General features: G+C 37.1%; 1 protein-coding gene across 3 annotated transcripts; it reads left to right on the forward strand.

Annotated features, from left to right (window-relative positions):
* The first annotated feature begins 497 nt into the window (after positions 1-497).
* Positions 498-9,679, forward strand: MCTS1 (malignant T cell amplified sequence 1). 3 transcript variants are annotated; one of them, XM_004685769.2, is made up of 6 exons: positions 498-659; positions 1,806-1,958; positions 2,488-2,585; positions 6,816-6,949; positions 8,663-8,730; positions 9,476-9,679. In XM_004685769.2, exons 2-6 carry the CDS (start codon positions 1,825-1,827, stop codon positions 9,555-9,557), a joined length of 516 nt encoding a protein of 171 aa, XP_004685826.1. In that variant the 5' UTR covers positions 498-659; positions 1,806-1,824; the 3' UTR covers positions 9,558-9,679. The 3 variants fall into 3 exon arrangements, with proteins under 3 accessions (XP_004685826.1, XP_004685825.1, XP_012582495.1); XM_004685768.2 differs by lacking the exon at positions 498-659 and adding an exon at positions 1,098-1,250; XM_012727041.1 differs by lacking the exon at positions 498-659 and adding an exon at positions 1,098-1,210.
* Positions 9,680-22,763: the final 13,084 nt, after the last annotated feature.

Here is a 22,763-nt window from a genome sequence, read left to right on the forward strand (position 1 = left end):
GGGTGACATGGTGATGGGAAACCCCTGGGTATTACAATTGAGATTGGAAAAAAAATGTACAAAATGATGTAAAAATAAACTTATAAAATTTTTTAAAAAGGTCTTGTTTATGTGTAATTCCAATTTAACTGGGTGCTTTATAGCACCATTTCGTTCAATTTTCTCAAAGAATGAAAACCGTCCTTCCCAAGAATGTTTGGGTTGACAGGCTAGAGCAACGAAACACGGAAGAATCTTGACCCTTTGAGGAACCCGTACGGCCGTTACAGCCTCAAAATTGTCTTGATTGATTTCCCCGCCCCCTCTATTCAGGTCTTCCAGGAACTGGAAGGATTGTTCCAGCTCTTTAGGCTTCGTAAGTCCCGCCCTTTCAGCTATCAGCCCTAGAGAGGAATCTGTAACCCTGAAGGGGCGGAGGAGCGGCGGAGTTGAGGAGCGGAAGTAGTCAGGTTTCACCGAGAGCCGTAAAGTGCGGCTGCCCGGCTCCCTTTCCGGATCAAGACGACAGCTCTGACTGTCTGACTGCCCGCCCACGTCGAGTGAGGGGATCTGCCTGGCCCTTGTTAATTCAACGACCCCCCCTCCTCCTCCCCCATCCCCCCCTAAAACGGGCCCTTCCCCGTCGTCACCCCCCCTTCACCTTGGATCTTATTTAAGAAGTAAGGATAAGCTGTGGCCTCCGTAGGCAACTCACAAAGGCGGTGGGGGTGGGGAACATGGCGAGAGCAAAGGTCCTCTGTCTCTCTCCCCCACCCCTGCCAGCCTGACTCCCTAAGGTTTTCTATTGTATATGCTCTCATTTGCAACACTTTGAGCTTTTCCACCCCTAACCCTCAATTGGATTTCGGTCCTCCCATTTTCATTTTCTCCTTGTCTTTCTCTTTAGCCCCTTCTCCCAATCCTGTCTCCATTCCTAGAGTTCTACCAATCACATCCTTCCACTGTAGTTAGGGACATTCTTTAGCTGAAAGACGAGCCCTATACTCACTGCCATAGTTTGTTATGAACTGAATTAAAAGGAAGGCTTGACTTCCTGGGTCAAGGGAGTGAAGGAGTCTGGGTGACAGGAAGCAAGCGGCCTGTATTGCCTGCTGCCTAGCTGTCAGATTAACCTTGTCTCGAAAATAACGTGACTGCCCCATAGGCTATTCAGTATAAGGAAGACAAAATTCCTTGGGAACCCACGTAAAGGGTTTGCCTTCTAGATTTGGTAGGCGCAAAAAGCAAAGGGGAAATATGGGCAAAGGAAGGTGGGTTTTGTGCATGGCATTTTGAAAAAAAAAAAAAAATGGGGATCGTAGAAATCGTCATTATCACTGAAAGCTCAACAGATTACATAGCCTATCAGGAACTGATTTCCTGTTATAGTTGAATTGGGCTTTTTTTTTTTTTTTTAATGTGAACGCTTGGGTTTTTTGTCTTGCTTTTGTTTCTTCAGACAGGTTTTGTTGTTGGTGGGCATCTGTGTTTCTTCCTGCATAGAAATAAGATTTTCCAGGAAAGGCATTTGTGTAACTGATTATAGATTGTAATGTGAAGTATGCTTCATATCCTCACACACCTCCCTCCTCTTGCACCCAACTAATTGTGCAGACATGACAGTTTATTCTAATTTTGTATTAAGACGGTTTTTGTGCTGGAAAGAATAAAAGAAAAATGGTATTTTTAACAATTTATTTCATAATTATTTTAGGCACCTGAATACTTGCTTGAGAATAGAAGACTAATTGAAACAATGTCTTTAGCTATTCTGATGTGTCTGCTTAGAAATACCTTTTTTTGTTTTTGTAAAAATCATTTGGCAGATTTGATGAAAAAGAAAATATGCACAACTGCATCCAGTTGAAAACCTCAGTTATTAAGGGTATTAAGCACCAGTTGGTAGAGCAATTTCCAGGTATTGAACCTTGGCTTAATCAAATTATGCCCAAGAAAGAGCCTGTCAAAATAGTAAGATGGTAAGTCTTTATTTTTCTCTGTGTACTCTTAAATAGCTGAATATTGAATGACTAGATTGCAAGATTGCATTCCTGGTGAATGTAACTACTTTTACATTAATTTTAGGTTAATTATGGGAATAAATAGAAAGAATAATTCTAAAACTTACCAATATTTGTATCCTGAAATGTTTTCCTGTTTGTGAAGAATGTGACTTTGCATATGATTGTTTTATTAAATCATTCAATGTTTTTACTCTATTTAAAGTTGTATTTAATTTATTTTAGTTTGTACTTCAGAGATTTGTCATACTGCATTGATAAGAGAGATGAAATTGATTGTAGCAAGTCATATTTTTCTCTCTACTGAGCTGGTACGATAGGTAAACAAAGTACACAATGTTTTTCATGTGGATCTTTATTGAAATTTTTAAAAAGCTTACTGTATTTTTATATATACACATCTCACATTATACATTACTTAAAGCATGTTTGGTATATTTATTTCAGAAAGATATATAACTTAGTACTTTGCAAATTTGTCTTACAGCCATGAACATATAGAAGTCCTTACAGTAAATGGAGAATTACTATTTTTTAGACAAAGAGGAGGGCCTTTTTATCCAACCCTAAGGTTACTTCACAAATGTAAGTCTTGTTAGAAAATATGTATTTGGGCATATGGAAAGACATAAATATAAGGAGTTGAAAGTGACTCTACCAGTTAACTTGTTATCAATACTACATAATTTGGAATATAAAACTGAAATATAAATCCCTATGTTGTCAGTGTGAAAAATGCAAGTTTTCTCTGTGCATTCCAGAAAGCCCCAGAAAAATCCTTTGTTCATTCATTCAAAAAATATATTGAACTTCCTGCGTGCCAGGAAGTTAGGAACTGAGAATATGATAGCAAGCAAAGGCAGACATAGTGCCTGCTTCTATGAAGCTGACAGTCACATTGGGAGAATACACAATTATACAACTACATACTTACAAACTGAGAAAAATGCTATAAGTATTTTCTCTTCCTCCTTCACCTCCCCCTCCCATTTTCCTTTTTTAACTTTGCATTGAATTTGCCTCATACAGGTTAATTGTATATAAGGGAAAGCACTGGAACTCCTGGTAATTGTTAGTTGAGTGTCAAGGTCGCATGTCATGAAACCAAATAATATTACTTAGCTACCTATATTGTTGTTTGTTGTTAGGTTGAGTACATTATAAAAGAAATATGATCCCAGTACACTTGCAATTTTCAACTGTGGAGTAAAATTTCTGCTTTTCAATCTAGTATGTATCTGGCATTCTAGTCAAGAGGCAGAAAGGATGTGCCTGAAGGACTCTGTAGGTGTTATTGATGACTTAATTGATGAGTTTGGTTTTTGGTAACTCAAAGTTTTAGTGGAACAGAAGTCAGGAGCAATAAGGTTATTGGGCAAAAAATATTAACAGGTGAAACATTTTAATATTTATAAAGGAATATTTACAATGATTTGATTTTGTATTTCATCAGGTTGAAAAAAAGTTTTTTAAAGTTTAAAATGTTTGGTGCTGTTAAGATGTTTTGATGACATTAATGCCTACTCAACTAAAAGAGAAAAGATACAAAATCAAATCAAATGTTGGATCCTGGTTTGAAAAATGAAATCCAACCCTTTTGTGTCCCCCCCCTCCAAAAAAAAGATATAAAAGACTTTCTTGAATTATTGGGGAAATTTAGTGTTTTTTATTATAAGATGATATATAACTTTTTAAATTTGTAGGTGTGATAATAGAACTATGGTGATGTAAGAGAAAAAATTTTAGGAGATGTGTAGTTATGGCTTTTCTTTTTAGAGATATATTTACTTATGGATACAAGAACTGGGGTGTAGGCCAGAGGTATGGGGGTGAGAGACAGAGACAGAGTGGGGAACAGGTCAGGTGGATATATTGAAATACATTGTTGAAGGGAGCAGCGGGCAAGACAGGAGAGGCTGCTATGCCGAGTTGATTAGCTCCTTGGCTGACCTGCAGGGGCTTGAACTCATGCTGCACTGACTGGCAATAATTTGCTAATGCTGAGATTTAACCCCTGTGTCATCAGGGAGGCCTCTAATTATAGTTTTTCTATATATTAAGCATTTTCATAATAAGTTGAAGGAAAGAGATATCCTTATTTAATTATTTTATGTTGGGACCAACCTTTTAGGATAGCTTAAAGCTGTATTTATGCAAAGAAGCAAGATAACATGGTGATTAAAATTATGAAGTTAGGCAGACCTGAACTCCAATTTTTAGTGTATATCAGTTTTGTGTTCCTCTTATTTAATAATGGACATGACAATTGTATATTGCATCTCCCAGGGATGTGAAGATTAAATAATTCACGTAAGGTACTAACATAATTCCTGGAACATAGTAAGTGCTCAATACATGTTAGCTATTATTTAATAAATATGTAGTACTACTATTACTATTACTACTGCTGCTACTACTATTTCTACTGATTGTCATAATCAGCATTACTAAAGGGAAGATATTAATAAGGTTGGAAATCTAGAAAACAACTTAAAGCTTGTGAGCAGTAAGTGGATTCATTCATTCAAGTTCCATTTTATCAATAAGATGTTTAATTTGTAGTCTGAGTAGGAAAAAAACTTGTACTTGTTCTCTGAGGGGAGAGTTAGATGTAAGATATTCAAGTGATTTTTTTTCCAGTTGTTGTTATTCCTAGACAGTCCTATAAGGCCTAAAATGCCCCTCACCCTACCCCTACAGACTGTTTTTAATCCTGCAGAGATCCTTTAATTGTTAGATTATAAATGATTATCCAACAGATATACTCACAGTAAAATAATGAAAACAAGTTTTATTTATTTCACAGAAGAATTGGGGTGTAGGCCAGAGGTGTAGGTGTGGTGAGATGATACACCAGAGACAGTGTAAGGAACAGTACAGGCAAATCTACTGAATAAACTGCTGAGGGGAGCAGCAGTTTGGACCAGTCAGGTCTGCTGCACCATGGGGGTCAGCTTCCTGGCTGGGGATCAAACTCAAGCTGTAGTGGTGTAACTCTGAGTTTTAACTATTAGGCCACCAGGGAGTCCTCTTTAAGATTACAAAAAGACTATGTGTTCACTGTAGAGATTTGGAAAATACAGAAATAAAATCACTTATATTCCCATAACCTAAAGATAATCATAATTAGTATATAAATTTGCTTCTCTCAATTATTTCTTGTGGGTGTGTGTAAATGTATATTTGAGTTTTAAAATAGATGAGTTCTGGCCCTCCCTGGTGGCGCAGCGGGTTAAAGCACAGCACTGAGAATCTAAAGCCGCTTCTGCAAGAGTTCCATTCCCGCCTGCCCCGGAGGTGACCACATGGCGTGGCAGACCTCTCCTGACCCGCCCGCTGCTCCCCTCAGCAGTGTACTTCGTCGATCTGCCTGTTCTGCTCCCCACTCTGTCTCTGGTGAATCCTCTCACCCTCCACGTCTCTGGCCTGTACCCCAGTTCTGTATGCACAAATAAATAAATCTTTAAAAAATAATAAAAAAATAAAAAAATAGATGAGTTCTGTACGGCTCTTTTTGGATTACTTTTTAGAGTAGTTATTTTGAAAAAGATTTATGTATGCATACAGAACTGGGGTACAGGCCCGAGGTGCAGGGGTGGTGAGAGCATTTACCAGAGTCAGAGTGGGGAGCAAAACAGACAGATTGGCAAAGTACTCTGCTGAGGGGAGCTGCAGGTGAGACAGGAAATGTTTGCTGCACCATGTGGATCACCTCCAGGGTGGGGATTGAACTTTCACCTAAGCTGCCACACATAAGCAGCAGCAGCCAGCTTTGCACTTTAACCCATTTTACCACCAGGGAGGGCCCTGAGTTTTAAGTGTGATACATTTGTTATATATGATGAACCAGTACTCACATGTTAATAACCAAAGTCCATAGTTTACATTAGAACTTCCTTGTTTTCTACATTCTTCTGGTTTTGCCAAATGCATAGACACGTATCCATTTTTAGTGTATCATACAGATTAGTTTTACTACCCTAAATCTTCCCTGTGCTCCACACCTCCCTTCCTCCTCACTCTCCTCCTCAGCAACCACTGATCAGTTGGGTAGTTTTTCCTGTTTTATTTTTTTTAACCTTAACATTCTATATGAGTATTTTCCAGGTTATTATATATTCTCTAAAAACATGGTTCTATTATAGAGATACTGTAATATACGTAAGTTATTTAGCTTACTTTATTGTTGGTTTTAGATTATTTTATTATAAATATTTGTACTATAGTAAATATCTTTTTACCTAAATATATTGTACATCTCTCATTCTTCCTTAGGATAAAGTCTTAAAAGTAGAATTATTGAGTCCTAGTTTGAACCCTTTCAGAGCTGTTGATTCATGTTTAGTAGTCCTAAAGAAAACTTGTATTTGTTTAATTAGTCTTCAGGCTGTATATGGGTACACCGATTTTCCTACACTCTTTCTGGCAGTGGAAATTGCTTTTATTAAAAATACTTATCAATTTGGGCCCTCCCTGGTGGTGCAGCAGGTTAAAGCGCAGCAATATGAAGCTATCTGTAGCTACTGCAGCATGGATTAGATCCCCAGCCAGGGAAGTGATCCATATGGTGTGGCAGACCTTTCCTGTCTCGCCTGTCCATCTACCTGTTCTGCTCCCAACTGTGTCTCTTGTGAATCCTGTCATCCCCCACACCCCAGGCCTGTACCCCAATTCTTGTAGATCTTTAAAAAATATCAATTTGATAAGTAAAGGATGGTGTTTCAGTTTTATATCTGTCAGGATACTGTAATTTTGGGAAATATATTTCATGTCCTTTGTCCGTCTCATTAATTTATGTAATGTATTTTCTTCTAGATCCTTTTATCCTGCCACACCAGCAGGTTGATAAAGGCGCCATCAAATTTGTACTCAGTGGAGCAAATATCATGTGTCCAGGCTTGACTTCTCCTGGAGCTAAACTTCACCCAGCTGCAGTAGATACGGTTGTTGTATCCTTTCTAGGCCATAAGTGTAGAAGAATATACCCATTGTATTTTTGTCATTCTGAAAGATCTGTTATCCAAGAGAACGTTAGATGTACTTTGGGGGAGAGGTTATTACTAGTAATATTATTTCATGCCTTTCTGGTTATATTTGAAGATATTGGAAGTAACATTATTTCTTGAGCCTAAACAGGGTCCCCATTTAGAAGTTAAATAAGATCAAGTAACAAAAGACTCCTAAAAGCTTTTCAGCTCAGTTAGGGCCAGTGTTATCACAATCAGGACATGGTCTACTTCTTTGGACAAGAGCTTGCTATTTTACATTTGATTTACCCAGATACACTAGAAAATGGAAAAGAATGTAGACACCGGTAGGCCATTAAAAGTGGGTGGTGGGAACTATTGGTGATCTCCAATTTTCATTTCAGAGTTCAATTTTAAGTTGGTTGCTGGGCCTCAGAACATGTTTTCTCAAAGAGAAATGTTTCTCAATGAGAAATCAATAGAGAAAAGTTCCAGATAGTTCTTGCAGATTTTGAATAATTATGTATTATTTCTGTTTATATGGCGCTGTTTCATCTGTATTCTAGATTAAATAGGTTTTTGTCAGCTAATCTGAACAGGAGGACTCTTCCTTTGTCATAAAGTGATCATTTGTCTCAGGTTGAGAAAAAGACCCATACCTTGTGAGAATGGGTAAATAAATCACTGTGGACTGGGAAAGCTATTGGAATAGATTTAAGGATGTGTCCTGTGCTCTGCTGTGGCATTTATATGTAAGGCGTAGAATGAGTTGTATCTTAGGAGAAAATGGTATTGGCATAGCTACTGGTAACATAATAGGTGCTCAAATATTTGTGGAACATTGAATGAAAGAATTTAAAATCAATGGGGAAAAGTACTTTGTGAGGACAAGTTACCTTTTTATGTTTATGATGTTAAGTTTATAGTTCTAGTATTCCCCTTAAATGGAAAACTTTCCTAGTAGGTAGCATTCACTTAAAAAAATAATTTTTATTTTGAAATAATTATAGACATTTAGAAATTTGCAAGACTAGTATAAAAACTACTTTTAAAAATATGGACTGCAATATTTAACATTCTAGACATTTCTAATGATAATCAAAATCAGTCTGGTTGTTTTAGAAAGGTTGAAACTTAATGCCAGTCTTATAGATAGCTTGGGGATATAATTATTATTTTTTTATGGGATAGTTCTTTTTTTAATAACAGTTTATTTTTACATCATTTTGTACATTTTTTTTCCATCTCAATTGTAATCCCCATGGGTTTCCCATCACCAAGTCACCCGTGTGGGAGATATAATTATTTTTTAACATGTCCTTTACATAAAAACAGCATTAGTGATTGAAACACTAGAATAATTGATAATAATTATTTATTTCACAGTTTTAAATATTTATGTGTAAGAAATGTAATTTCCTTTTTTGTATGACTTAATTTTGTTGGCTTTTGATTATTGTATTAACTATTTAACTTGAAAACCAAGAATTACTGTTAGATTCATTCATTTTGCATTTCTTGAGTTTTTACAGTGTGTCCCCAGACATGGTAAGTCCCTGTCTTCAAAGGCTTAATGGTCTAGGTGAGGATGTAAGATGGCTTCAATGTGGCTTAACTAGTAATAGGATCATTACTTGATACCCCTATGCAAGGCATTTTGATAGATGCTTAGTTTTCTTAGCTGTGTGTTTTCAGGCGATTATGGCAGAAGGAAAACAGCATGCTCTCTGTGTTGGAGTCATGAAGATGTCTACAGAAGATATGTAAGTCTCACGCTGGGCTTTCTTAGCTTTGGATACATGGCTAAAACTATGCAGGAAGCCTCAGAATTACAGAGATATTTGCTCTCACTCAGACAACATCTTACAAACATCTAAGCACAGAAGCCTCTTTTCTTGATTTTCCCTAACATGTAAGAAGCCATTGAAACCTATTTTGTCTCTGGAATTGCATTCTTTCTTAAGTACTCTGAAAAGAACCCATGTGCCAACACAGATGTTTTATATGCATGTATGTGGTATTTTAGGAATGTTTTATTTAGTATATTTTAATTTGGATGGCGTGAGGGGAAGATGCTGCTAATTTTTAAAACAGTGACATAGTTCACACCACATAGTATTTATTTTATATTTCACCTGGTAACATAGGAAACATAGAATATTAAGGAAGTGTTAAAAGATTTAGTACCAAAACATAGCCAATATACTTAAAAGCTTTGAAACGTGTTTGATGATCAAAATATTACTATTAATTTTGTTTCAGGATTAGTATAACTCTGATGATCTCCTGGTATGGTGACATCATTTTATAGACCCACTAGTTGGATCACTAGAATCCATTTTAGATATGAACTTCAGCAGAATAGTGTAGACAACAGTATATGTGTAATATAAACAAATGCCCTGTATGTGACTCAATAATTGCAAAATAGTAGTGTACTTTGAATTATAAGTACCATAAATCAGCTAACAAAAATGCATTAAAGTATGCTTTTTTCCCCATTTACAGTGAGAAAGTCAACAAAGGAATTGGCATTGAAAATATCCATTACTTAAACGATGGACTGTGGCATATGAAGACATATAAATGAGCCTCAGAATGCACCTGGGCTAAATATAGATATTTGTACTATATCTGTGTTTGTGTCTGTGTTTGACAGCATGATGACAATACTGCTGTGCTTATGCTGAATAAATTCAACAGATGCTAAAATTCTGTTAGCTTCAATTTTTTTTTAAAGATTTATTTATTCATATAAGAACTGGGTTACAGGCCAGAGGTATGGGGGGTGAGAAGATTCACCAGAGACAGAGTAGGGAACAGATCAGGTGGACTGATTGAACACTGCTGAGGGGAGCTGCAGGTGAGACAGGAGAGATCTGCTGAGCCATGTGGGTCACCTCCCAGTCCAGGGATTGAACTCTTGCTGCAGTGGCTGCGGATAGCTTTATAGTGCTGTGCATGGACTCCTTGCGCCACCAGGGAAGCACTTGGATTCAAAATTTTTTAAATTTTTCTTAAAAAGTTAAAATTGGGCCCTCCCTTGTGGCGCAGCGGGTTAAAGCACAGCACTGAGAATCTAGAGCCGCTTCCGCATGAGTTCAATTCCCGCCTGCCCCGGAGGTGGCCACATGGTGTGGCAGACCGCTCCTGGCCCGCCCGCTGCTCCCCTCAGCAGTGTACTTCGTCGATCTGCCTGTTCTGTTCCCCACTCTGTCTCTGGTGAAGCCTCTCACCGCCCCTGAGCCTCTGGCCTGTACCCCAGTTCTGTATGCACAAATAAATAAATCTTTAAAAAAAAAAAAGTTAAAATTGGGTAACAAGCTTGGAGATTAAAAGGTATCTGGTAAATAACCAAACTCAAACAATTTAATGTCCTTAGGCTAATACAAGATTAAGGGCAGGACCTGGTAAATGAATTTGCAGTGTATGGTTGACCCCCCCCCACCAGAGAATATGGTTAATTCTTAATGGGATCAAAAGCTAAATAGATAATTTTATCCCATTACTTCACAGCACCTGAAAATGCCCCTTCTCCTTTGTGTTTTCCAGAAAACTTTTTTAATTATGGAAAATTGCAAACATATGTCATAGTATGGGGAGACTACTATGGTAGACCTTTTCTGTATCTATCACCCAGCTTCAATCTGTGGCCAGTCTTTTTTTTCTTTAAAGGTTGATTTACTTATGCATATAAGAATTGGGGTACAGGCCAGAGGTGTATGTGTTGGGGGGTGGTGGTGAGAGATTTAACCAGAGACAGAGTGGGAAGCAGACAGGTGGACTGATTGAACACTTCTGAGGGGAGCTGCTCAGAGGTCTGCTGAGCCATGTGGGTCAACTCCCTGGCCAGGGATTGAACTAGTGCTGCAATGGCTGTGGAGAGCTTTATAATGTTGTGCTTTACCCCATTGTGCCACCAAGGAGGTCCCTTTTATTTTTTTTTTAAAGATTTTCTTTATTTTTGCCTAGAAGAAGTGGGGTGTAGGCCAGAGGTGCAGGGGGTGGGGTAGTGGTGACTGGACCCCCCCCCCAGAGATAAGAGTGGGGAGCAGAGCAGGCAGATTTACTGAAATATACTGCTCAGGGGAGCAGCAGGTAAAACAGGAGAGGTCTGCTGTGGTATGTGTGGATGAACTCTCTGGCCCAGGGGTGGAACTCAAACCTTAGCTATGATAGTGCTGAGACTTAACCCCCAACATATCAGGGATGCCACATTGTGGTCAATCTTATTTCATCTTTTTCTCACTTGCTCCTTTGCATTCCATTTCAGACTATTTTGAAGCAAATCCTAAAATTATCATTACATCCACAGTTATTTTAATATGTATGTTTAAAAGAGAAGTTTTTTTTTAATGACCACAATATATATAACACCTAGAAATTTAACTTTCTTAGTATGATTAAATGTTTAAACTCTTCAAATATGCGGTAAATGGACTTGGTTATCTCATTTTTCTTTTTCAAGTGTTGGTTTGCTTGAAATAGATACTGGGCAAGGTCTATATATTGCATTTGGTTATTATTTATTTCAGTGTCTACAAGCTCTCCTTCCTTTTCCCTTTTAAATCAATTATTTAAGAAATGTAGTTTTTTTGTCTTTTAGAATTCCTCCACAATCTGCATTTTGTTGATTGTATCACTGTAAAGTAATTTAACTCGTTTTTATGCCCTGTAAAAACATAAGCTTGATCAGATTTAGGCTCAATTTGTTTAGTGTCTTCTCTTGAAGCTGGGTAAAATCATACTATGCAGATATCCAGAAGTTCCAGATTTTGGTCCACATTGTATTCCTTAAAGAATGTGTGTTTCAAATCATAACTGGCACATGAGGGCGATTGACCTTCAGTAAGAATAGTAACCCACTGGAGCCTCCCTGGTGGCACATGGAGTTAAGTCTTAGCACTATAAAGCTATTGCAGCCTCTGCAGCAGGAGTTCGATTCCCGGCCAGGGAGCTAACCCACATGGTACAGCAGACCTCTCCTTTCTTGCCCATTTTTCCCCTCAGCAGTGTATTGCATTCAAACTGCTTTTTCTGCTCCCAACTTTGTCTCTGATGATTACTCTCACCCCCTCCACAGCTCTGGCTTACACCCCAACTCTTAGATGCATAAATAAATAATTTTTAAAAAAGAATATAGTAAGCTGCTTTAGGAATTAAATGATCAGTTATGAATGCATGTGGTGATTAAAGGCCATGCTTCCTAATAAGCTTGCTGTTATTCAGGTGTCTCAGCCATCTTTATTTGGTTGTTTACAAGTATTTGACATGTGATTTTATTTTTCAAATGGATACAGACATTTATGAGATTGTGGTGACCATTCTTACAGTTAAAAGTTGGTGAAAAGAGTGAGGGTGGCTAGTACAGAGAGAGAAACTGTTTGGCTGGCTGTTCTGCCTGGGCCTTCCAAGATGTAATATAGGTGAAGATTATAGATCTAAAATCTGACCCTTAGATTGAGAAGCTATTTCTTGCTAGTGAAACTTGTAAGACAGTGATTCCCATGTTGGAATATAAATGTGTTACTTTACAGTGATAGTTCTGTTTAAGGCAAATAATTAGTAAACTTTCTTGGTGAACATGGGTGAGAAAGATGTTAAGGTTGATCATTTGGAGGAATACTTCATCTGACCTGGGGTAAGACCTGGAGAATTTTTTCTGCATCATTATTATTTGGAAAGCATATATAGCTGCCAGTCTTTCTAGTCCACAGAGGTACCCTGATATTTTACTTCCTATATTCTTTTAAGTTATTTGTAGAGGGCCCTCCCTGGTGGCATAATGGGTTGAGGCAAGCACTATGAAGGTATCGCAGCCATTGTAGAATGAGTTTGATCCCTGGCCAGGGAGTTGACCTAATGGTGCAGCAGTCCTTTGCTGACCTGCCCATGGCTCCCCTCAGCAGGTACTTCAGTTGATCTGCCTGTTCAGCTCCCCACTCTGTCTCTGGTGAATCTTCTCACTACCCCTCTCCCCCGCACCTCTGGCCTGTATTGCAGTTTTTGTATGATAAATAAATAAATCTTAAATAAAATTATATGTAGAATATTTTAGTTTATATCCTTATATATGACAGTTACATTCCACAACTTACCATGTTGTTATATTTTATTATTTATTAGTGGTGATATTATTTATTAGTGGTGGACAAAAGTGTAAAAGTCTCATCAGTAATCCATTTATAAATCACTTTTTAGGGTGGGTTTCTTCAACAGATAGCCTCATTGTGTGCTGATTTACTGATTTCAAGTACAGGTGTCTCTCCTATTTGAGACATATCTCCTTTTTCAAAGAGTAATTTATATCAAAAGTAAACTTTGAATCTTTATTTGAGTGTTAAGGTAATGTTAATTGATCAAGATTGCTCATGGAGTGTTAGCAATGAAAAAATATTATGCACACACAAATTTCCTGGTTTCTGAAAAAAAACCTTGTTTTTAACTACTGTTATGTTAGGCGTAGGGAACAATTTAAAAATATTCAACATCCTCTTCTGTGCTTGTTTTTATACCATGCTGAGCTCTGCCTGCATTGGTTGATGTGGACTACATATGTATGATTCTGTTTCCCCTGGGTTGGAGGTCCCAGACCATTGGCATTAATCAGGGGCATTTACTCTGCACTCAGGAGCCTTGTCATTTTCTACACTTTAGGTCATATATGGAAACTAGCAAATATATCAGCCTTTTTAGGCACTGTGCTTAAAGGAAACTTGGCTTACCCCCATTCCTGAGATTAGGAATGTAGTGAGAGTCTGTTTTCTCTCAAAAAATATCTCCAGTTCATTTTTAGTTTCAAAATTAATTTTGTGTCAAGCCATACCTACAGTCTAATCTATTTTTGTGTATCTGACACACTTTTACTTAGTCAACGTCAGTTCAGCTCAATGGACAGAGATTATTTATTAGGTTCTAGATGTGACAAAAAGATGAATAATATGAAAATAGGCCTTGCCCTTGAGTAGCTTCCAGTCTCGTGAATAAGTTTACATTAAAGAAAAATATGGGGAATTTAACAGCCCAATGGCAATTTAGAAGTTACTCATACTTTCCCGAATTTATGTCGATTGAAAACTTACACATGACCCAAATATATGTTTTAAGATTATATCCAATGTCAGGAAGTTTAAAAAAATACAGCTGTCTTGGACTTGCAGGGATTTAACTTTTCAACACAGATGTTCCACTAGCGGTGATATAAAGGCCCCAGAAACCCTCTCTGTAGACCAATGTACCTATTTGCTGGTGTTGTATAGGAAGGAATATTTTTCCTTTTGTGTGTGATTGTGTGTTCTGGACTCAAACCAAGCTGCTGGCTTTATCTGGGAAATGGTCATGAAGGTTTCCAATCAAGGGATTTGATAATACCCAAAGTCAGATGACATTTGTCAAATAATGATTACACCTACAGTATTTCTAAGCATAGTACTTCAAAGATAGAAGAATGGCTAATGACTAAATTTGCATGTCTTTCATTGTAATATTTTACTTTTTTGTTTATGAAAATAGTAATGACGTAGCAATTTATATGTTAAGAGGAATATGAATGCAAAAATGTGGTAAATGTTTTAACTTTGTTTATCTGGTTTCCTTAATGTTGAGAATCTTTCTCAAGGCTCTACAGGAAAACAAAGTGTTTTAATTTCTAAAGTTGGATAGGTGTATTCATTATAAAGGATTTATAATGAAATAAAAGTAAAATATATATATATATGCATCCTATGTCAGTATAATCATCATTTCTGAGATCTCAAGCACTCAGAAACTTATTCAAGTTATTCAGTAACCTGTAAGAATTAGGGCATTAAAATATTTCAAAGTATTTCTTTATACTTATTATTCTATTAATTATATTTAAGTAAAAATTAGGCTAAATATGAATGTATTTTTAATATCCCAGTTGCAGCAATAGTTTCTGAAGGAATCATGTTTGTCAATATGAAGACTGATGCATGTAAATGTATATTTTGTATTATGTGTTTTTTCTGTTTGCATACTTTTTATAGCAGGTAAAAAATGAGTAGATATATGAAGTATGAACACTAGTTTGCTTAATTCTCTATTAAAAGTAATTACATATGTGTAAGACACTTACATGTCATCAGAATAGGAGTCAGTGAACGATATTGAGAACCAGTTGTAAGTCTATGTTGAGACTCTTAGGTAGGTTGGTTGGTTTAAGGATGGTTTTTTTGGAAGAATATAAATTTATGTATGGAAAGAGATATTGGAAAAGAGTCACTAAATTTTACCTAGTAATATCAAGTTCATTATAAGAGGTTATGCAGACTAATTATGCTATGAATGTTTGCCTATTGGAGTGAAAAGTTAAAGAACACCAAACTTTATCTTTGAATGCTTTAGGAAATAAAAGATCAATAGTTGATATAATGACATACATCACTATTGTCCAATTCTAATTAAACAGATTGTCTTAACATTTAAACCCCGTTTTAAAATTAAAAAAAAAAACACATGATTTCACATTATAATTTTTATTGCTCTTGTCCCATTCCCCACAATTCAACTCATGCCATTCACAGCAACGTGTATGGAGCTAGAAGGGATAATGCTCAGTGAAATAATCCAGAAAGTAAAAGAAAAATATCGGATGGTTTCACTTATAGGGAGAATGCAGGAGAACTAAATAAGGGATCAGGAAAAAATTATAATAAATTTTAAAAAGTAACAGGCAACTATACATCAGAGACATTCTGCAGGGGAGGAGGAAGGAAGGGTTTAAAAACAGGAGGGAAGAGCACAAGGAACTATGGTGAAGGTGCACCATAGTGAATTGGTGGTGGGAATTCCACGGGGACTACACCTGAGAGGAGAAAGCAAACACTGTACAAAAAGAAAGAATGATGCAAAACATATAAAATGAAAAAAAAAACCTTCAATTTCAGCAAATATATAAAAATTGGAGACTTCTAAGGCATAGCCATTTACTTCACTCCCTTCAAGTTCACTGTAATTGTAGCTAGTAACTTTCATATAATCTATGGTGAAATTAGTAATTTCTTCTGAATTTCAGAAGCATTCTATCTGTGCTCATCACAGATAGAATTTTAAGTAATAAATCATTTGTTTTAATTAAGCTCTTGCTTGGAGAAAGTGCCATTTCTCCAAACATGCTTTCAAAACAAATCAAATTCAGTTTTCTTTACTTCAGGGAAAGCCATATGGGGAGTCTTTCAAAGTCAACAATGCACTTTTATTCTCAGTAACTTCTTTTTCAAAAGGGGGTAGTTTTTGTCCCCCAAAGCTAGGATTGTCCTATGTTAAAGCCCTCAGGTTTAGAAACTTGCAAACTGGTTAAGATGATTTCATGGTGGAACTGCATGTTAGATTGACACTGTCTATTAATAGTTCTTGAATTAGCTTCAGTTTGAGACAACTTTGAAAAACAGCATATACTTCTAGTTTTGCTCCCCTATCAGCAGATCTGAAATGTCTTTGCATAATGATATTTTAACAAATTTTAGATTTTCCTGACCTGAAATATTTCATATGCACTTCTTAGTTTCAATTACCGTTTTCATCAATCCTAATATTGCCTCATTCAAAATTCGGTTTTTAAAGCCAAAGCTCAGTCTTCAGTTAAACATCTGGATTAAATTGTGCAGGGTGAGGAGGGTAGGAGAGTGCTTTTTGTCCTGTAAGTTCTGGATAGCTTTCTTAGACTTGATTATCCAAGATTTAGAAAAAGTTTGTTTTTGTATGACTAAGATTTTTCTAAAGTTTGCTTGTTCACACATTTTAGATTTAAGTATATTCAAACTGAGATGTATTTGAATATAGAATAGAAACAGCTTTATTTTGTGGGAAAACAGCATTCTCTAGTCCATCAAACTAGTAACTGTCTCCTAAATAGCTTTCAAAAAGCACACCACTGGATAATATTTCTCACTGGGGTTGCTTTATTCTGATTAAAAAATAGTAGCAGCTAAAGTGTAATAAAAACCTTGACAATTATACGGCACTTAATATGTGTCGTTTTTTTACAGGGTAAATGTTTGGATTTTGTAAAATGTTTTGAAAGGCATCTACAAAGTAATTCTGCTTTCTTGCCTCTGAATGCAGAGGTCTGAGAGAAGGCAGGCAGCCTCAATAGCTTCTGGGTGTTGTCAAACCCAGTTCTCTAATACTAACTGCTCAGATGCATTTACTGAGGATGCTGCAGTCTCACTTAAGCAGTGGTTGTTGCTTATAGAAACATCTTGATCAAGCTGTGAGGAGATAGAAACCATACCAATTTGGGCAAATTTGGTTCCAATTAGGTTTAATCTGTTGTGAAAGGGGATCATGTTCTAAGTTAATATTCTTACGAGCAACTTCTCAAGTATTCCTTTAAAAATATTTACTTTACAAAAAAGCTGTTTGAAGATGAGCTGTTTTATTTCACAGCAAAGAATAAATGTGCAGATGTTATCTTAAAACTCAATGAAGGTGTTCCCTTGTAAATTTGCATATGCAATGTCAAATATTATTCACATCAGCATTTTAACAGTTTAACATCAAGATATTTAATGAAAAGGATTGATATATATATTTAACTGTGTCAGCTGCTAGTAAACTTGTTCTAATAGGTGACAGGGAAAGGGAAATAACAGTTTCTGAGCACCTACTATATGTACAAGATCTGTTTCAATGTTTTTCTTACTCTTTATGATGATTCCATGTGGTAGATTTAAATCCTCATTTTACAGATGAGGAAACTAATTCTCCAGAGGGGTTTTATTATAACTTTCTGAAATATAGCTACTAAATGGCAGAACTGGGATTTGAACAGATTTGCCTGACAGCAAAGTCAGTTTCGCTGAAAATCTCCCTTTGTGTTTTATAAAATGTTAACTTCAGCTCACAGTTACCATTTTGCTTATGGGCCCTGGAGGGAGGGATGACTTCTCAAGCCTCAGTTCCAAAGTGGGAAAATAAGGGTGGGTTTTAAATGTGATAAGAGTGGATTGCTTACAGTGTCTTTTTTGTGCTTCTGAGGGAATTTTATGGTCTCCTCTTCAATAGCAAGGGTATACTGGGAGAAGCTTTTGAGACTGTCCTGAGGTCTGAATTTTTTTTTTGTTACTGTCAAGATTATGCCATTTAAAAGCCTTTGCTGGATCTTTTCAGAAAAATATACAAGGGGTTAGTTAAGAAATAAGGAAATTAGGCCTCCCTGGTGGCCTGGGGGGTTAAGTCTCAATGCTATCACCAGAGTGGACTGAGTTCAATCTCCAGCCAGGGTGCTGACCCACATGGCACAGCAGACCTCTCCAGTCTCAGCTAGTGAGCCTATTTCAGCAAATCTGCCATTCTGCTCCCCTCGCTGTCTGTGGTGAATCCTCTCAACCCCAGTTCTGCTATTGCAAAAATAGTAATTTTAAAAAATTAAAATGGAATGAGGAGATGAGATAGAGTGTAGAGTGCAAAGGGCAGAGCTAGCAGCTACTTTGAGACTATCAATACATCCAAGAGATAGATGGGGAAAATATACTTTCGGGAAGTATAAAGGATTAGTGAACATTAAAATTAATTACAGGAACAGTTTGATTCAGTCTAATATGTATTTTGCTCTAGAGTCAATGTTTTAATTTTGAGAAGGAAGATCCAGTGATTGAACTCAAGCAAGGAGGCCTGCTAAAATTCAGCTAGAAATTTCCTTAGTATTCAAGACAACCAGGAAAAAAAAAAAAAACCCAGGGCTTTTACAAGTAACTTCCACATGTTCTCCCATTAACGTGTCAGACTTGGTTGGGTGAGTGGGCCTTATACTTCTGGGATTTATTAGGCCTGTGCCTTTACTATAAAATAAATATAGGATTTCAAGACTTAACGTACACTATCAATTTCTCCCTGTTGATTACATGTTCAAATTACAATATTTGGATACACTGGGCTAAATAAAAATATACTAAAGTAATTTCACCTGTGTCTTTCCTTTTTTATTGATGTATGGAAACATATTTCAGTGCATCATTAAAAACCAACATGTATATATAATATTAAGTTAACCACTAAACTTGAAATTATATCCTTTACCATACAGTTGACCCCCTTTAACTGATTTACTGACTTCCCTTTCTTCATTCCCCATACAATAACCTATTTTTACTTTATTTATGCGTAGAAGAACAGATGTAGGCCAGAGGTGCAGGGGGTGAGAGGATTCACCAGAGCAGAGTGGGACGCAGAACAGGTAGGTGGACTGAAGTACACTGTTGAAGGGAGCAACAGGAGAGGTCTGCTGTCCAGATTGGAGAGGTCTGCTGAGCCTTATGGGTCAACTCCCTGGTGGGTTGGGGGGTGGGGGTGGAACTCAGGCTGACTCTTAACCCTTAGTGAACCGGGGAGGCCCTATTTTTACATTTTTTAAAAAAGATCTATTTATTCGTACAGAACTGGGGTACAGGCCAGAGATGCGGAGGGTGAGAGGATTCACCAGAGAGAGAGAGTGGGGTGCAGAACAGGCAGATAGATGAAGTACACCGCTGAGGGGAGCAGCGGGCGGGTCAGCAGAGGTCTGCCACCCAATGTGGATCTCCTCCAGGGTAGGCAGGGATCGAACTCATGCGAAAGTGGCTTTAGCTTCTTAGTGCAGTGCTTTAACCTGCTGCGCTACCAGGGAGGGCCCTATTTTTACATTTTTATTGTGGCTACTAGGAAATTTTACACTGCTCATGTGGATATTTCTATTAGTTGACCGGAATGGAGTGAACAGTATTCCCTGCAGCTTCTGGCCAGCGGGGAGTGCTTAATAGTGGTGAATATGCAAGGATTCTCAGTGTCCCTGTTCAGAGTCTTCCATCAAGCTACATGTTTTTCTCCTTGTCCACTCATGGTGTGGGGCTTGTATTTTGACTATCAGCAAATTCCTATTTATTCAACACTTTGAGTTCTATGTGGGTGTCTGAGCAGTCACAAGCTAGATCAAAGCTTTGTTTTTTCAAATGCAAGTTATGACATATTAAAGGCATCCTTGCTTCCTTGTTCCCATCCAACCACCCATCAAACATTTCAGTTTTATTTTTAGGTCCTGTTCATCCTGCCAGTTTTCTCACTAATTTGCTGAAGCAATGGCATAACCAATGTGGTCATTCTTAGGAAAACTACCAAAAAAAAAATGGTAGTTATGTGGACTAAAAGAGAAAGTATTTATCAAATAGAGGACTTTTAAAGTAAAAGGACCATATTTTAATAATAAACTATGATTTATTGCTCATGCAAAGTTTACACAAAGTGACTCTTTATGAATCATGCATTTGGGTTCATTTTGCTTTCTTCATAATACCTGGCTTAGTGTGGAGTGCACAGACACTCAGTATTACAGTGTATGGACTCCACACTTAAGCTCAGAAATAAACCATCATTTCATACTTTCCAAGCAAGTTATTTTCATCATTACCCTTTAATGCTTTATAGTATCTTATTCTTGATATTATTTTTAAAATTAAACTCTGGGAGAATCCTTTTGCAGCTACATTGCTAAACATATCTTTTTTACTTTAGCTATTTAAAAATTTACTTATGCATACAAAGCTGGGGTACAGGTCTGAGGTACAGGGGTGGTGAGAGGATTCACTAGAGACAGAGTAGGAAGCAGAACAAGCAGATTAAGGAAGTACACTGCTGAGGGGAGCAGAGGGTGGGTCAGGAGAGGTCTGCTGCCTCATGTGGATGGAGGGGGACCAAACTTGTACTGAAGGTACAGAAGTGGCTGCAGCTAGCTTGCAGTGCTGTGCTTTAACCCCTTGCACCACCAGAGAGGGCGCAATATTGGCAAATATTTCTGAATCTCTTTGTATCCCAAAAGAAAGTGAAACTTTTTCTTTCATTGAATTATTCATTTATTTATTAACTCAGTAATATTTGAGTCTTCTACTCTAGGTGAAAAGAAACAGTATTCATAGGATAATCATAATTTAAGGTTAGCTCAACATGTTCCTCATAGATTTCTCTTTCAGCAAAAATCTTTGCCCCCTCCCAACCCAGTATTTAGCAAATGTTTGCAAATGCATGAATTCTCTTTCTGCTACTGTTCACATAATCTTGTATGCACGGTCTGAATGCATCAATTCAAGTCAGATGGAGCCAAAAGGAACACAACGTTCTTAACAAATGAAGGGGAAATTAGTGGTACATCAATAGATTCAGTACTTACAGTAACTCCTAATATAGGGTTGTTGTGCTTTAAGAATGCCCAAGAGATGGGTTTACTTAAATACAGAAAAACCTGGGCATTATAAATCACATTTGATATGCAAGCAATCATTTAGCTCCGTGAAAGGGAAAAAAGCTAAGGAGTCTTATCTATTTTGTGTTATATTAATATTGTAATGATCCTGGCTCACCATGTTGTTTTATGTATTGACATTGTAATGACTATGACTGACAGATATTGGGGACAATTAAAACAGAGCATAGCAACTTATCAACCACTTGTTTACGAAGGCATGATAAGACAGGCTGTTAAAAGCAAGGACAGATCAAAATTTGGCTGCCGAGAGGCCCTGCCTAAATAAAAAGTAACAAGTGGTCATAAGAAACCTATGAAGAGTGGCATCAATATAAGCACGGGTGTTGTGGCGATTTGAGATGCAGATGGCTTCATGCCCAGGGTTCCCAGGCTGCCTGGGTTTTAGCCCTCAGAAGGTGCATTCTATCCTTCATGCAGATGAACTGATTCCTGGAGCTCTCTGCCCACTCTGCCCTGCCAGGCTCCAGAGCTTTGCCATGAGGCTCCTTACCTTTTCCCCCTTTTGCTAGCAATTTCAGTGTATGTATATATTATTGCGATGTTGAATTCTCTCCAGTGCATTCACATTGTGATTATATTCAGTTGGCTTGAGTTGTGAAAACATCCCACTGAGCACTTAACCAGATAAATCATTTAACTCCAAATCCCATGTTTTAATTTTGAGAAGGAAAATGTAGTGATTGAACTCATGCAAGAACATGGCCTGGGCCTGCTAAAACATTCAAAACAACCAGATAATTACAACTTTTCGAAGATTTAAGTTGTTTCTCATTGCCAATCTTAGTGGATCTCTTACTTCCCAATCTGGTTGTACTTGTGCTGTCCATTACAGCATCCACTAATCATATATCAAATATATTTACATTAGACTTCCATCCTACCCAACTTTCCTCAATAACAGAGTGGGGTTGGGTATAGTTTTCAGTTATTTTACTGCATGGTCATAAAATATGTATTCATGACCTCAGTTGTACTATTTATATATACAAGACTGGGTAAAAGTTTCAACAAATTCAAGCAGACAGCATGTGAAGACAACTAACATTTTATAAAAAAAAATCATGTATAAAAATCTGGTACAATCAAGGGCATTATTTTGGATTAAAAATCAATTATTACCTTAGCACTAACTACAAAATCAAACAATGGAATTCATTTTCTGAGTATTTATTCTAACTATACCTTGGTACACTACTGAACTGGTAAGTGGGAAGTGCAGAGAAATGTTTTTGATACTTTGGTGTTAGGGGAACATGGTGACACTTATAAACTTCATGTCACACTGAGATATTGTTTATCATCATAACACAGCGAACATGATCGATCTGTAGTAACTGCAGCTGAGACCACATACACATATTGGGGTGACTGATAAAAGTTTTATTGCTTTCAAAATGAATAACCCTTCATCTTAACCAAAAGCCCTAATAAAGAAAATCAGACACATTAAGTTTTACACACTACTTTGACCGGTATTTGTAACCTGAAGCTCTCTTCAGGGATATCTTTCTGGTTTGCAAAAGCTGTGAGAACACTAAC

The sequence above is a fragment of the Condylura cristata genome, unplaced genomic scaffold, assembly GCF_000260355.1.
Source record: "Condylura cristata isolate star-nosed mole 26May11 unplaced genomic scaffold, ConCri1.0 scaffold00019, whole genome shotgun sequence".
NCBI classification, from domain to species: Eukaryota; Metazoa; Chordata; class Mammalia; order Eulipotyphla; family Talpidae; genus Condylura; species Condylura cristata.

Excerpts from the sequence above, each read along its gene's own strand:
- MCTS1 (XM_004685768.2), top strand. Across the intron at positions 1,959-2,487 it reads CCTGTCAAAATAGTAAGATG|CCATGAACATATAGAAGTCC; the intron begins GTAAGTCTTTAT and ends TTTGTCTTACAG. Across the intron at positions 8,731-9,475 it reads AAGATGTCTACAGAAGATAT|TGAGAAAGTCAACAAAGGAA; the intron begins GTAAGTCTCACG and ends CCCCATTTACAG.